We start from the raw sequence: 14,991 nt of genomic DNA on the forward strand, positions 1-14,991 counted from the left end.
AAAGGTCAGCGTTGTCAGAGGCTGCTTTTCGTGGGTTGGAACTCTTGTGATGATGGCTATAGGCTCCAGGCGCCTGCTGGCCGCTGGGTGCTGGGTGCTGGGTCCTGGGCTGGCCCTGCGCTGTACCCGTCCCCCCCCTCACCGCAGCCCACCGGGCCCTGTGGAGCCAGGAGCCTCCCGGCTACGCCCCTCCGTCCAGCCGTCCTTGGTCCTCGCCCCTCTCGTGGGACTTTGGCCTCGTTACCTCCACCTGGGACACCACAGAACCCCCCCCCCACCCCTTTGTCTGGCCTCGGGTCTGGCCCCTCCAGGCACCACCCCGGAGAGCCAGTGGGCGTTGGCCCCGTCTCATTTCTTGGACTCGTTCATTTTATTAAATTAAATCGCAGCTGTGTCCTGCCTGTCAGTCCAGCCGTATCTCCAGGCCTGGCAGAGGGCAGGTGCCAGAGAGCGGCCACGGCATGAACTGCCCTCTCGGGTTTGCCTCCCCTGAGGCGGCCAGGCTGCGGCTCCCAGAGGAAGGCTCAGGCTCCTGGGAAGAACCCCTCATGGCTCCAGTGACCGCACTCCTGCCCCCCGTCCTGCACCCCCTCGAGGCCCGGGGTCTGTGAGCTGGAAGCCAGGGCTAGTAGGGGAGGGTGGCACCCGCGATGGGCCAGGAGTCTGCATCTTGGCAAGACACCCCTCCACTTGAGGACCCCCCTTGGCCTGCAGAACGAGCTTCTACAACAAGCTCCAGGCCCCAGCCTCGGGGGAAGGGAAGCACAGGGCTGAGCCCCAGCATCACTGTCTGGCAGGCGAAGGAAGAGCCTGGGCCGGTGATGAGGTTGCTCTTGGCACCCCAGCCCCGTGCAGCTTTCTCCGGGGGGGCCCCCATCAGGGCACCTCCTAGCACCTTGCTGGGGTGTGAGGTTGGGGTCCAGGCCGTGGGGAGCACACACCACCGCAGCGGCCACATCGGGCATCCAGGGCGCCAACACTTCCGTGGGGCCGTTTTTATCCTATCTGACCTTTGGCCCCAGTGCTCCGCCGCCCCATCCGCACCACCTCCCTCCTTCACAGCGCAGACTGGGCAGCCCCGGGGCAACAGGTGAGGGGCACGGAGGGAAGGGTGGTGCCCGGGGGCCCCGAGCCCCAGCCCAGGACGGGGCCTGCCCCTGCCCTCCTCCCTCGCAGGACCGGGCTCCGGCCAGCTCCTTCCCCCCCTCCATCCTTGGGGGCCTGGCCAAGCTCTGGTTCCCGTGGGGGGCAGGCGAGGGTGAGGGCTCTGCCGCTTCTCCAGGAGGTGCCCGCAGACGGCCTTATATGGCCAGGAGTCCTCAGCCCAGGAGGAATCTGATCCCCTGGGAAGGGCAGGGCCAGGGCTGCCGTGAGCCAACGGCTGGGAGCGCCTCCAGCAGCCCCCAGACCCCAGCCTCCTGGGCCCGCGAGCCTTCGAAGGGAGCCAGATTCGCCCGGATGCCTTCCCAACTTTGCGACATCTGGTCGGGGGCCCAGAGATAGAGGGGCGCACCTGCAGCTCCCCATGGCGTCTGGTCACAGGCAGGAAGCAGGGTCCCCTGAACCCCGCTGGGTCTGCACCCCTCCTGGGGCAGAAACCACAGCAGCCCCCGACAGGTGGGGCCCTCTCCCTTGGAGGGACTGGCCTGGGACCAGCAGCCCTGCTCCAGGCCTCGACCAGCCAGGCACATGCCCCCCCCCCCCCCAAGCCCTCTCCTCCGGGGCAGCCTGGCCCCGGCCCCTCTCAGAGCAGCGGGGGGCCCCCCCGGAGCCAGGCCTCACCTCCCTCACCCTCCATCCTTTTCCTCATCAGGGCCCGCTCCTCTGTCTTTTCTCCCTCTCCCTGTCCAGGCTTCTCCTTCCCAGGCTGTGGCTGCGCTCTCTGTGTCTCTGTCCCTTCCTCTGTCACTATCTGTCTCTGTCTCTCTCTCCTCCCCGCCCGATGCCCTAGATCGGCCAAACTCAGCCACTCGGGCAGCCCTGGGCACCCCCACCCCCATGTCTGGTCTCAGAGTGCTGGGGTCTCCTGAAGCCTTTGGAGAGGGCTCATTTCTTTTTTAAATTTTTTTTTTTTTCAACGTTTTTTATTTATTTTTGGGACAGAGAGAGACACTGCATGAACGGGGGAGGGGCAGAGAGAGAGGGAGACACAGAATCGGAAACAGGCTCCAGGCTCCGAGCCATCAGCCCAGAGCCTGACGCGGGGCTCGAACTCACGGACCGCGAGATCGTGACCTGGCTGAAGTCGGACGCTTAACCGACTGCGCCACCCAGGCGCCCCTGGAGAGGGCTCATTTCTAACAAGGGACAGCAGTGGTGGTGACAGGGCCACTCCTGCCTGCCTGCACAGCTCTAGTCACAGGGTCCCAGCAGCTGGCTGCCAAGGTCACGGCTCCCCTGGGACCCTGAGCTGACAGACCCCACGCCCCCACGCGGCCCCAGGACGCAACAAGTAGGGGCGATTTCCGCCTCGTCATCTCCCACCCGCAGGCCACCTGCCGGCCCACGGGGCAGACCCCCAGGGAGGCCCTGGGCCGAGGGTAGAGGGGGACCGGTGGTAACGGCACCCACTCCCGGGGTTTGGCGGCAGCCATTTTCCGGGCTGGCTATGGAGACCGGGACTCTTGGCCCCTCCCCTGCTGTCTGGGTAAGCTGACCGAGGCAGGGACCCGGAGCCACGGCACCTGTAGGCCTCCCCCAAGTCACTTACTTGGGTGCGTTTCCTGAGAATGATGACGGGGCCCCTGGGTCCGCCATGTGCCTGCACCTCGCCGGCAGGCTCTGGGGTGGCCGCTGGGAATCACCGTTCCGTTTCCCAGAAGGGAAACCGAGGCTTGGGGAGGAAAGGAGCCAGGAAGGGCCGGAGAGGCGCACACCCGCGGTGTCGACAGCCGTCCGTCTGGGAGGTGCTCTGAAGGGGTCGCAGCGGCAGGGCCACGGGCTGGCCGGGGTCGGTGCAGCGGTGGGAGGCCTTGGGCGGTACGTGCCCATCTGTCCTGGTGCCTCGCAGACACCGGGGAGCCCTGGCCTGGGCGCTGTCCGGGGGCTCAGGCCCACCTGCCCTGTGGCCCCCACTGAGAAACGGGGTCCCTTCTCTGCCCGCCTCCGCCGAGAGGACTCTGGGCCTGTCAGCTCAGGTGGCTTTTCGGAGGCCAGCAGCCCTGTGGCCCCTGTTGGGAAGCCATCAGCCCTCAAGGCTGGAGCCGGCCCCTTCACCACACCCCTGCACTATGGTCCCTGCACCACGGCCCCTGCACCACACCCCTGCACCACGGCCCCTGCACCACAGCCCCTGCACCACACCCCTGCACTATGATCCCTGCACCACAGCCCCTTCACCACGCCCCTGCACCACAGCCCCTGCACCGCACCCCTGCACCATGGTCCCTGCACCACGCTCCTGCACCGCACCCCTGCACCACACCCCTGCACCACGGCCCCTGCACCACACCCCTGCACCATGGTCCCTGCACCACGTTCCTGCACCGCACCCCTGCACCACACCCCTGCACCACGGCCCCTGCACCACACCCCTGCACCATGGTCCCTGCACCACGGCCCCTGCACCACACCCCTGCACCATGGTCCCTGCACCACGTTCCTGCACCGCACCCCTGCACCATGGTCCCTGCACCATGCTCCTGCACCACACCCCTGCACCACACCCCTGCACCACGGCCCCTGCACCACACCCCTGCACCACACCCCTGCACCATGGTCCCTGCACCACGTTCCTGCACCGCACCCCTGCACCACACCCCTGCACCACGGCCCCTGCACCACACCCCTGCACCATGGTCCCTGCACCACGGCCCCTGCACCACACCCCTGCACCACGGCCCCTGCACCACACCCCTGCACCACGCCCCTGCCCCATGCCCCTGCACCACACCCTGTACCACACCCCTGCACCACACCCCTGCACCATGGCCTCTGTACCACACCCCTGCACCACGCCCCTGCCCCATGGCCCCTGTACCACACCCCTGCACCACGCCCCTGCCCCATGCCCCTGCACCACACCCTGTACCACACCCCTGCACCACACCCCTGCACCACACCCCTGCACCATGGCCCCTGCACCACACCCTGCACCACACCCCTGCACCACACCCCTGCACCACGCCCTGCACCACACCCCTGCACCATGGCCCCTGCACCACACCCCTGCACCATGGTCCCTGCACCACGCCCCTGCGCCACACCCCTGCACCACACCTTGCACCACGCCCCTGCACCACACCCCTGTACCACACCCCTGCACCACGGCCCCTGCACCACACCCCTGTACCACACCCCTGCACCACACCTTGCACCACGCCCCTGCACCACACCCCTGTACCACACCCCTGCACCACGGCCCCTGCACCACACCCCTGTACCACACCCCTGTACCACGGCCCCTGCACCACACCCCTGCACCACACCCTGCACCACACCCCTGCACCACACCCCTGCACCATGCCCCTGCACCATGCCCCTGAACCACACCCCTGCACCATGACCTCTGCACCACGCCCCTGCACCACAGCCCTGCACCACAGCCCCTGCACCGCGCTCTGCACCATGGCCCTGTACCACGGCCCCACCTCAAGCCACCCCACATGGCCCCCAGCACCTCAGCCGCTGTGACGGAGTTCCTGCGGCCAGGAGCGCCTCTCCCCACCCGCTCTCACCACCTGCAGACCACGGCCCCAGGACCCGCCCCTTTCTGTTGCACATTTTTCCTTTGTTCACTCAACTCTTTAAAAAAAATTTATTTGTTTCATTTCGTCATTTTGTTATTTATCTTGTGTCTGGAGTCCCGTGCTGAGCAGGTGACCCTGTGGCCACAGCCTTCACTCTGGCCTGGAGGCCCCGCAGCAGGCAGGCCAAGGGGGTCAGGGCTCAGCACCTGACCTGCCGCACGTCTCCGGCAGTCCCTGCTCTACGGCCACCACGCGGAACGGAGACACCAGACGGTGGCAGTGCAGCCGCCGGTGACCCGGGCCTTCCGTTGCGCAGACGTACCAGGAGAGATTCAGGCACGTGTCTACACAGCTCCTGTCCACAAACATCGAGGGCCGCGCTGTGCACAACAGTCCCGATGTCCGCGCATGGCGAGTGGGGGACCATGGCTAGTGGCTCCACGTGCTGTGGCGCACGCGTCAGCCCAGAGAGGCGCAGAGTCTCAGCGCTGCTACGCCACGGATGATTCCTGGGAGATGGCTTCTTTGCAGGGGCTGTGCAGGGACTGGGAGAGGCATGGCTTGACGGCTGGCCTTTCCCAGGCATCAAGAGGAGCGTGGATGCCAAGTGGGGGCCATGAAGGCACAGCATACGCGGGAACAGCGCCCATCGGGCCTCCAGCAGAGATGGTGGGGGCAGGGATGCGTCAGGGTGCCTGCGGACCCACCACCGCGTGGCCTGCCGGTCCCGTGCTTCCGGTGACACGCGGGCCCGTGTTTAGGGCCGCGGTGAACCAGAGACACCAACCCCAAACAGTGGACTGACTCAGCCTGAGTGTGTGATGCCACTGGGTCCCGTCTGCAGAGATGCTGAGTCACAGCCCCTCCTGCCCTGTCCCCTGTGCAGGCCCTGGTCACCGTGCAGGGGGCCTGTGGGCTCGCGCCCCAGAGGCCCTGGGCCTCACCCCTGCACATCCTATAGGTGGCCTGACCCGGGGCTGCCCTAGGGTCACCAGTGTTTCAAATACAGCTGACCCCCAACCACGTCCCTCCACTGTCACCCTGATCTCATTCAGGGGGCCCTCCAGGATGCCCAGTAGGTGGGGAGGCTTGGAGGTGCGCACCCAGCCAGTGTCCGAAGCCTCCGGCTCGGGTCTGGCCTGGCAGAGAGGGGTGGGCTGCTGAGAGCCCCTCCAGGATCCTCTGGGGTTGTCCTCTGCCCCAGGGGTGAAATGAAGGTGGCTGGGCTCAGCTCCAGGCCTGTCTGCCTCCAGCAGACATTTACAAACATGTGTCCTGCTCCTCCGGGGGAATGTAAACACAGGGAGACGTGCGGGGCTCCCGTCAGGCCGCTGCAGGGCGGGGGGGGGGGGGGGGGGGGGGGGGGGCGCGGTCCACTGGGAGTCCAGTCTCCTCGAAAGCGGTCTGGGCCCCCTCTCGGAACCTGCGAGTGGCAGTGAGGGGGGCGAAGGCTGGGAGCTGAGAGCCACCCCTCCCTCGGGGCCCAGGTCTCCCGCAGCCCACCCTCCTAGCTCTGTCCTGGGCTCGCGGTGCGCCCTGAGGTCAGAGGCGTCCCCCGCCCCACCGGACTCCTGTGTAAATGGGGCCGATTGTGTTTTCCTGCCTCGTTGTCGGGCCAGCCCCTCAGCAGCACCAAGCCACCCTGCGCCCAGCACCCAGTGGGCCATTAGGCAGCTGCTGTCTGGTGCCCTCGTGCCTGGTGCCGGGCAAGTGTCTAACATGCGTCATCTGATCTGATGCCCACAAAAGCCCATTTTACAGACGGGGGCACCAACAATTGGAGAGGACATGTGTGACCCTGCCTGTTGAGGCTCAGGCCCCGCTGACCACACCACGCTGGTAAGTCCTGACCCTGTCTGCAAGGGACTCATTCCCCACCCGGGAGGTTTGCTCACGGCAGACGGTGTGGCCCACTGCTCTCCAGCGACGGCAAACCTGAGTCCTGGCAAGGCCCCGTGGCCCCAGCCCCAGGAAGCAGGCCCCTGGGGCCTGCACAGTGATCTGGGTCACTCAGGAGGCTGGTGCGGGCTGCTCCCGGGCCCGCTGTATCTCTGCCGGGAGTGCACTGAGCCCCATCGCCTGCCCACCCAGGGGAGGAACGTGGCAGGGGCTGCAGGGAGCTGAGAACCTGGCAGGAGAGCCTCTGCCTTCTGGAATTCCCCAGCCCAGCACCTCTTCCCGCCCCCACTCCAGGGCGCCCATCACTCAGTCCTTGTCCGCAGGGGCACTGGGGTGGCCGGTGTTAAAGGCGTGGCACCTCTCAGGGCTGGTCACTCCGTGGCACTGTCCCTCCTCGGACATCCCTTCTCTGACCGCCCAGCCTACGTAGCCCTTCAAAACCCTAGACCAGGCATTCTGGGCCCGAGGCCTCCCGAAGGGGCCGTCGTGGGCACCACGGGCGGCTGGCTGAGCAGCGCCCCTGGCCCGCACCCGCTGGTGGCCAGGAGCACCTCTCCTCCCCCCCAGCTGTGATGTCCTGGCAGGGATCCTGGTGGGGGGGACAGCTCCTGGGTGGGACCCACTGTCCTACACCTGAGATGAGATGCTTATGGCCTTCTTCCTTGGGTCACGAGCTCTCTGGGGACAGGGACCGTCGGTCTCGCACACTGTAGTGTCCGGGGCCCAGCCTGGGCCCAGGACAGCTCCCGGCACCACTGCCTTCCCACTGCCACTCACACGAGGTCCTGGCGGGTGGAGGTCCTGGCGGGTGGAGGGGCCGCAGAGGCCCAGAGTGCCTGCAGAGCTGGCGGTGGGGAGGGGCGGGAGCTGGCGGCTGGCCAAGCCAGCCGGACAAGCCCGGGCCAGACCCACAGGCCTGGGACAGGAATTTGGATTCCGTCACTTTCCACCTTGCCTCTGGGCCTGTTTGGGCAGCTGCTGATGCACCCTGGGGGGGGCAGGGCCCAGCTCAGCGCCCAGGGCTGGGGACCTGCCCATCTACCTGTCTCGTCCAGCTCAGGCCCACGGGGCGTGTCGCTGGGGCACAGACGAAGGTAAGGGATGTTCTGAAGGTGCCCGCGCCTGAGACCCTACCGGCCAAGCTCCTCTCCAGCGCAGAGGCCGGGGCCTGGCTGTGATCATCTCACCCGTCAGCCCGCGTGGCCCCAGCCATGTGACGCTGGGGGTGGGGGAAACGTCCTCTCCCTCGGTCTCAGCTTCCTGCTCTGTAAAATGGGCTCACAGTGTCGTCATGGGGCCTCTGTGGGGCCTTCCCCAGCTGCTGGTTCACAGGCAGGAAGCGTGAACCTCCCTCAGAAGTGCCAGGCCCAGAGCTCCCTGTCCTGGCTGCCTGGCCGGGTGCCGGGGACACCCACTCCTGCGGAGCCCGGGCACAGGCAGGCTGAGACCTGGGCAGTGCTGCAGGGTCACCCTTGGGCCCACTTCCCACGGGGACAGCAGCTCTCCGTCTCCCTGACCAGAGCGCTCCCCCGGGTGTGGCACCGTTCCGTCTCTGTGCCGCTCACCGGGCTCCCAGCCGCCCCTGTCCTGTTGAGCCCTGATCTCCACCCATGGGTGTGGGGACAACAGCTCCAACCTCCTGATGGGGAAGCAGAAGGGGAGAAGGCCTAGGGGCAGGGGGACGGCGCCGGAACCCAGGCCTTTCCCAGGTCCCCCCGCCCGAGTCACTGCCTGGACGTGGGGGCTCCGTCTGTGCCTGGGGTCGGACCCTGGCCTGTGCCCCGCCCCGGGGGGCTCTGCTGCCTGCGCTTTGCCGTGCTTTCCCATTGAATCTGGATCCCCACCCGGTTGGGCTGGGATGCGCTGGCCTCCGGCCAGCCTGGCAAACCCTGTGTGTCTGCGGGGACGAGCCAGCTGGACGCCCTGTGTGTGCTTCGGACGGAAGGGCCTCCTTTCCTGTCACTTGGCTCAGACCTCTGTGGCCAGCCCCCACAGGAGGGGTGGGGCCAGGAGGCGGGACAGTCTTGGGTGTCCGACCTCAGTACCCCCCTGCTGTCAGCTGGCCCCTCCAGGTGGACCCGGTGCACAGATGAGCCCCAAGCGCCTAGCTCAGCCCCTACCGTACTCCCCAGCACGTCACCTGTGTCCTGAGAAGGCCTGCATGAGCCTCCTGGGAGCTGGGGCAGGGGCGGTGGGGGCGGTGGGGGGGGGGGGAGGGGACTGGCCCCACCAGAGCCTGACTCCATCCTGCATGGTCATGGGGAGCCCTGCCTGCCTAGGTGAACAGCGGAGCGAAGCATCCAGCGGGTGGAACACTCAGGATTTGTATTTGTGCTTTTTATCATGTCTCAATGAAAAAAATCAAATAGAAAAACAAAATGACAGATACATAAAAGAAAGCTAAATAGTAAACGACAAGATGAAAAAATAAAACAAGGTAAAATAGAACGGACGGGGCACTGGCCTGGCCCCTCTACGCTCCCTGGGGCCCCGATAGGCTGAGTAACGATGCCAGATGCCCTAAGCTCTGGGCCAGTTATGTTGACCCATATGGGGGGTGCCGCACGCCCACCGTGACCTCCCTTGACCCTCATCAAGACCAGGGAGGGCCGGTGACTGCCTGTGTCTCTCTGAGGTCAGACGATGATCCCAAAGCCTGGGAGGCTGTGGGGCCAGGCCCTGGTTGGTGGCTCACTGGCTTGCACACTCCCCGCCCCCCCCCCCCCCCGCCAACAAGCCCCAGGGAGGTGAGCCAGGCCTGCTCTCAAGGGAATGGAGGGCAGGCCGGAGGGGCTGGTGGCTGTAACTCCTGGGCAGGTCTGGTCGGCCCTGACCTGCCGCTCACCCTGGCCCCCGCCCCGGGCCCGGAAGGAGGGTTTCCTGGTTCTGGCCGGTTCCCTTCCACACACAATGCATTTCAGACCGGCCCGGCCGTGCCTGGCCCAGAAACAGCTGCTCTGGGAGGAGGAGGGGGAGGCGCCCCTGGAAGGTTGAGCTGCCCCACGTCTCAGGGCCTCGTTTACCTGTGCATGCGGGGGGGCCTGCAGGACGTGGCTGCTGCACAGACACCAAGCAGCTGCTGTTGGCCGCCATCGCCCTCCCCGGGCAGCCTGAACAGGGACCCGTATGAGATCGAGGTGTCTTTGGTGCAAGCTGCCAGTCACCAGCCTACGATTCAAACCCAACCGTATGACCTGGAACCACATTATGACAACAGTAGTGGTGATGATGGTGATGGTGGTGGTGATGAACACTAGCAGGCTGGGGGTTTCCTGAGTGCCGCACTCGTTCTGAGCACTGCATGTGTTAACTAGTTGAATGCAGACCACCCAGCCCTGTGGGGTGGCTCTACCGTTGTCCCTACTTCCTGGCCAGAAGGAGGCAGCTGAGTAATTTATCTGAGGGTTAAGAAATAGAGGGACAGTGCAAGCTTGACTTGTGATCCTGATGTGATATTGACAAGTCAAGGTTATCAAGAGCACTTGGGAGGGTAAAGTGGGGCAGAAGCAGGTGTATACTTTTTTCTTTTGATTTTCTTATCAATTTTTTTAAATGTTTATTTTTGAGAGAGAGAGAGAGAGAGAGAGAGAGAGAGATCGTGAGTAGGGGAGGGGCAGAGAGAGACAGACACAGAATCCAAAGCAGGCTCCAGGTTCTCAGCCCGATGCGGGGCTCGAACTCACAAACCATGAGATCACGACCTGAGCCGAAGTCGGACACTCAACAGAGCCACCCAGGCACCCCACAGGCATATACTCTTGAGTAGAAACAGGTGCACTCAGGAACCCTGGACGGCACCACCCTGCTGGACAGCTGCTGCTGAGTTCCTGGAGGCTGCCCTGGGATCTACAAAAAGGGCTCAGCCTGTCTTCAAGTGCCAGGTCCTCCTGCCCCCCGCTGCCTTTGTTCCACCCGGCCACTGGCCCTTGCCCAACCTGGAGACCCCAGAGGAAGCTCAGTAAACAATTCACCCCGCGGACAAGGGACCAGGGGCCTGAGGGAGACGGCTCAGCCCCCTTCAGTTCCAGAGATGTGGGCCTGGAACAAACAGGTGAGCCTCTGCCCTAGGGCCCCAGCGCAGCTGTAGGCAGTGTAGACACAGCTCTCGGACGCCCCATAGTGGCTGCTGGGGACAGCACAGGCACAACGAGGCCATCCCTACCTAGGATCTTGTCTGCAGCCCTCTCTCCCCCGGTACCTGGCTGCCATCAGGAACTACTTACTTGCTCCAAGGTGGGACCTGGGACCTTGGACAGCAATGTTTCATAAGAGTAAATCCAGATTTCCTGGGCCACAGGGTGGGGGACACAAGTTTCTTTCCCTTGAAGAACTTGGCCTTGAGACTCTGCCCTAGAGGAAAGGAGGTGCACACCCATGTGTGTGCTTCCTATCATCTTACATTTTTAAAAATTGTTTTGGAGGTGCCTGGGGGGCTCCGTCAGTTGAGCGTCTGACTCTTGATTTCAGCTCAGGTCATGATCTCACAGTTCATGACATCAAGCCCCACCCTCAGGCTCTGTGCTGACAGTGTGGGGCCTGCTTGGGATTCTCTCTCCTTCTCTCTCTCTGCCCCTCCCCCGCTTGCTCACTCTCTCAAAACAATTACATAAACATTAAAAAATACGTAAATATTGTGTTAAAATACACGTAACATGGGGCACCTGGCTGGCTCATTGGTGGAGCCATGCAACTCTTGGTCTTGGGGCTGTGCGTTTGAGACCCATGTTGGGTGTAGAGATTACTTAAAAATAAAGTCTTTAAAATAAATAAATATTGGGACGCCTGAGTAGCTCAGTCAGCTAAGCGGGCGACTTTGGCTCAGGTCATGATCTCACGGTTTGTGGGTTCGAGCCCTGCATCGGGCTCTGTGCTGACAGCTTGGAGCCCGGAGCCTGGTTCTGACTCCGTCTCCCTCTCTCCCTGTCCCTCCCCTGCTCTGTTTCTCTCTCAAAAATTAATAAACACTAAAATAAATAGAGATCTGGATATTTCCAAGCTGAGCGTGGAGACTGCTTAAGATTCTTTCTCCCCCTCCCTCCGCTTGCCCCTCCCCCACTCACACTCTCTTCCTCAAAAACAAACATTAAAACACACACGCAGATGTAAAACCTACCACTTTAACCATTTGTAAGCGTACGGCTCGATGGTGTTAAATACTCTAATGACGCATTAGCATCACCACCATCCAACTCCAGAACTCACTTTGCAAAACTGAAACTCCCTGTTCAACACTAGCTCCGTTTCCCTCTCCCACACGATGGCAACTACCACCCTATTCTCCGATCTCCACGACTCTGAGTGCCTCGTGGAAGTGTCATTGTGCAGCATTTGTCTTTTGTGTGATTGGCTAATTTCTCTCAGCATAATTTCCTCGAGGTTTAACTATACCCGGTGTGTCAGAATGTCCTTCCTTTTTAAGGCCGAATAACATTCCCTTGTACGTGTAGACCATTTTGTTCACCCATTCACCCACCGACGGACATACGGGTCGCTTCTGCCGTTTGGCTGTTGTGGGTAATACGGCTGCAGATGGGTGTGCGAGTATCTGTTTTGAGACATTGCTTTCAATTCTTTTGTGTGTACACTCAGGAGTGGAGTTATCGGATACGGGAATTCTATCTTTAATTGAGGAACCACTATACTATCTCCCACGATGACTGCACGGTTCAGATTTCTACCAACAATGAGCAAAAGCTCCAATTTCCCGCAACCGTGCCAACATTTGCCTCTTTTTAAAATTTTCTCTTCTTCCTCCTCTTTTCTACTTCTTTCTCTCCCTCTTCTCCTCCTCCTTCTTTTTAGTTGATACATTCATCTTGAGGGAAAGAGAGGCACAGAGAGAGAAACTGAGAAGAGAGAGAATCCCAAGCAGGCTCTGTGCTGTCAGCACGGACATCATGACCTGACCCCAAATCGAGAGTCAGGCGCCCCCTTTGCCTACTTTTAAAACAGGTTTTGTTTAGTTTTAGTTCTCTCTATATCCTGATATTGATCCCTCACCAGGTGTATGATTTGCAACATATTCTCCCATTCCGTAGGTTGCTTTTTTACCCTGCTGATGGTGTCTTTTGATGCACAAATCCTAAAAATTTTCATGAGGCGCGATTTTTCGTTTTTGTCCATGCCTTTGGTCTCATTTCAAAATCATGGTCGGGTCCGATGTCGTAAAGCCTGTGCCCTAGGTTTTCTTCTAAGAATTTTGTTTTAGGGGCGCCTGGGTGGCTCAGTCGGTTGGGTGGCCGACTTCGGCTCAGGTCATGATCTCGCGGTCGTGAGTTCGAGCCCCGCGTCGGGCTCTGTGCTGACAGCTCAGAGCCTGAGCCTGTTTCGGATTCTGTGTCTCCCTCTCTCTGACCCTCCCCCATTCATGCTCTGTCTCTATCCCAAAAATAAATACACGTTAAAAAAGAAAAAAATTAAAAAAAAATTTTGTTTTAGGTCCTTGATCCACATCGTTTTTACATAAGGTGTTGAGGTAAGGGTTCAGCTTCCTTCTTTTGTATGCGGATGTCCCATTTTCCCAGCACCGTTTGTGGAAAAGACAGTCCTTCCCCCCCCACAGTGGTCTTGGCAGCCTTGTAGAACATCATTTGACCACATATGTGGTTTATTTCCGGGGTCCCTATTCCGCTGAACACTCGAGGAAGATCCCTCTGCAGACCTCTCTCTGCTACTCTCTCCTTCCTGGCACTCTGGTAGTCTAGCTGCCTCTCCCACCTTCCAGCTACAGAATCTCTTGATCACCAGGACTAGCTGGGTTGACCCACATGCAGACACAGGCAGGTCTCAGCGGGTCCTGCCCCGGGAGCTTGGCAGCGTCCCCTCCCTGCCCCGACCTCGATTTCCCGAGAGCGGTGTCCCCGCGCCCTAGAGAGGACCCCAAGTCCGCCCGCCGCCTCCCAGCCTGCTCGAGGCTTCCTCCCGCTCGGCCACTGTCGCGGACGAAGTCCCAGGAGGGGTCTGCACGGCCCCCGCCCGCCCACGCGGGGCTGACAGCCGAAGCAGAAGCCGCGGAGGCCCGGGCGTCCCCCAGTCCGGCGACGCCTGCCTGGGCCCGCCACCGGCTCCCGCGAGTCCGCCGGGCGCCGCCACCCGCAGGTCCCGCCCCGTCCGCCGGAAGCGGAAGTGCGTCAGGGCAACCGGCGGCGCCCCGCGTCGCGACCCGGAAGCACTCGCCGAGGCCCCGCCCCGTCCTCCAATACCGCCGCCGGCGGAGGAAGTGCTTCCTTTCTGCGCTCGCGCTCGTGGTGGTGGTGGCAGCAGGTGGGTCGCGCGGCCGGGCGGGGGCTCCGGGCGGGGGCTCCGGGCGGGAGCCGACACCCGAGGGCCGGGGCGGCTTGGGGAGACGGCGCGGGGGCCGGGGCGGCTGCAGCGGAGACGCGGCCCGGCCTCACGGCGCCTCGGGGTCTCGCAGGCTTGCCGTCGACATGCAGAACGACGCCGGAGAGTTCGTGGACCTGTACGTGCCGCGGAAATGGTGAGCGAGCCCTTCCACCCGCCCCCGCTCCCCCCCCCCCCCCCCGCTCACTCCGCTTACCGCCCCCCCTTCCCCCCTCCCCCCCGCAGCTCCGCCAGCAACCGCATCATCGGCGCCAAGGACCACGCGTCCATCCAGATGAACGTGGCCGAGGTGAGCCGGGCGGAGGCAGTGGGCCCGCCCCCAGGGCGGCCGAAGCCAGGTCCGGGTGGCCTAGCGGGCTGAGCACTTCCGGACCCCAGAGTTTTATGACTCGCGTTGACGATTTGCAGGTTGACAAGGTGACGGGTAGGTTTAACGGCCAGTTTAAAACCTATGCGATCTGCGGGGCTATCCGGAGGATGGTGAGTTTCCCTGGCTTTGGGCACCGGGTATGCGGTTGAGTGGGGAAGGGGGTCTTCCTTTCTGGAGGCTCGAGTAGATTTGTGGGCAGAGTGGGTGAACTTGTGGGGCTGTGCTAGCCGCCTGCCCCTTCCTGCCGCGGAATAGGGGTGCTAAGGGGCCCAAGATAGGAACCCCCGAGAAAGCACTCAGGTCCCCCCCCCCCCCCCCGCCCCCCCATAATCAGGTATGAGGCCGTGCGCCAGGCCTGTCCACTGGACCTCCTGCCAGCTGGGGGTAGCAGGGGTGATAGTCGAACACTTTTTTTCCAGGGTGAGTCTGATGACTCCATCCTACGACTGGCCAAGGCCGATGGCATCGTTTCAAAGTAAGTAAGATGGCCTGTGTTTGGGCACAGAGGCCTGGGACCTTTCCTGAAATGAGGTTTTAACGTCGTCCTTACTTTTGTCCTAGGAACTTCTGACCAGAGAGGATTACAGATGTGAGATGTTTGTCGTAAATAAATAACAAAAATAGCAAAACCCACCTGTGTTGGTTCATTCTGGGAGTGTGAATGCGTTCCTCTGGGCATCAGTGTGAGGGCTG

At 62.5% G+C, this 14,991-nt stretch overlaps 3 protein-coding genes across 5 annotated transcripts in view; all 3 read left to right on the top strand.

The window, feature by feature from the left end:
- Positions 1-14,991, top strand: part of MTG2 (mitochondrial ribosome associated GTPase 2) — a 243,062-nt gene that overhangs the window by 152,939 nt on the left and 75,132 nt on the right. The window lies entirely within an intron of this gene.
- On the top strand, positions 3,313-4,632 carry LOC131486374 (uncharacterized). Its single transcript, XM_058686419.1, has one exon. The coding sequence runs from the start codon at positions 3,313-3,315 to the stop codon at positions 4,630-4,632; it is 1,320 nt and encodes a 439-aa protein (XP_058542402.1).
- Positions 13,744-14,927, top strand: RPS21 (ribosomal protein S21). Its single transcript, XM_058686168.1, has 6 exons — positions 13,744-13,850; positions 14,002-14,064; positions 14,154-14,217; positions 14,337-14,408; positions 14,718-14,773; positions 14,860-14,927. Exons 2-6 carry the CDS (start codon positions 14,015-14,017, stop codon positions 14,867-14,869), a joined length of 252 nt encoding a protein of 83 aa, XP_058542151.1. The 5' UTR covers positions 13,744-13,850; positions 14,002-14,014; the 3' UTR covers positions 14,870-14,927.

Source organism: Neofelis nebulosa, chromosome 9 (assembly GCF_028018385.1).
Source record: "Neofelis nebulosa isolate mNeoNeb1 chromosome 9, mNeoNeb1.pri, whole genome shotgun sequence".
Lineage (NCBI taxonomy): Eukaryota > Metazoa > Chordata > Mammalia > Carnivora > Felidae > Neofelis > Neofelis nebulosa.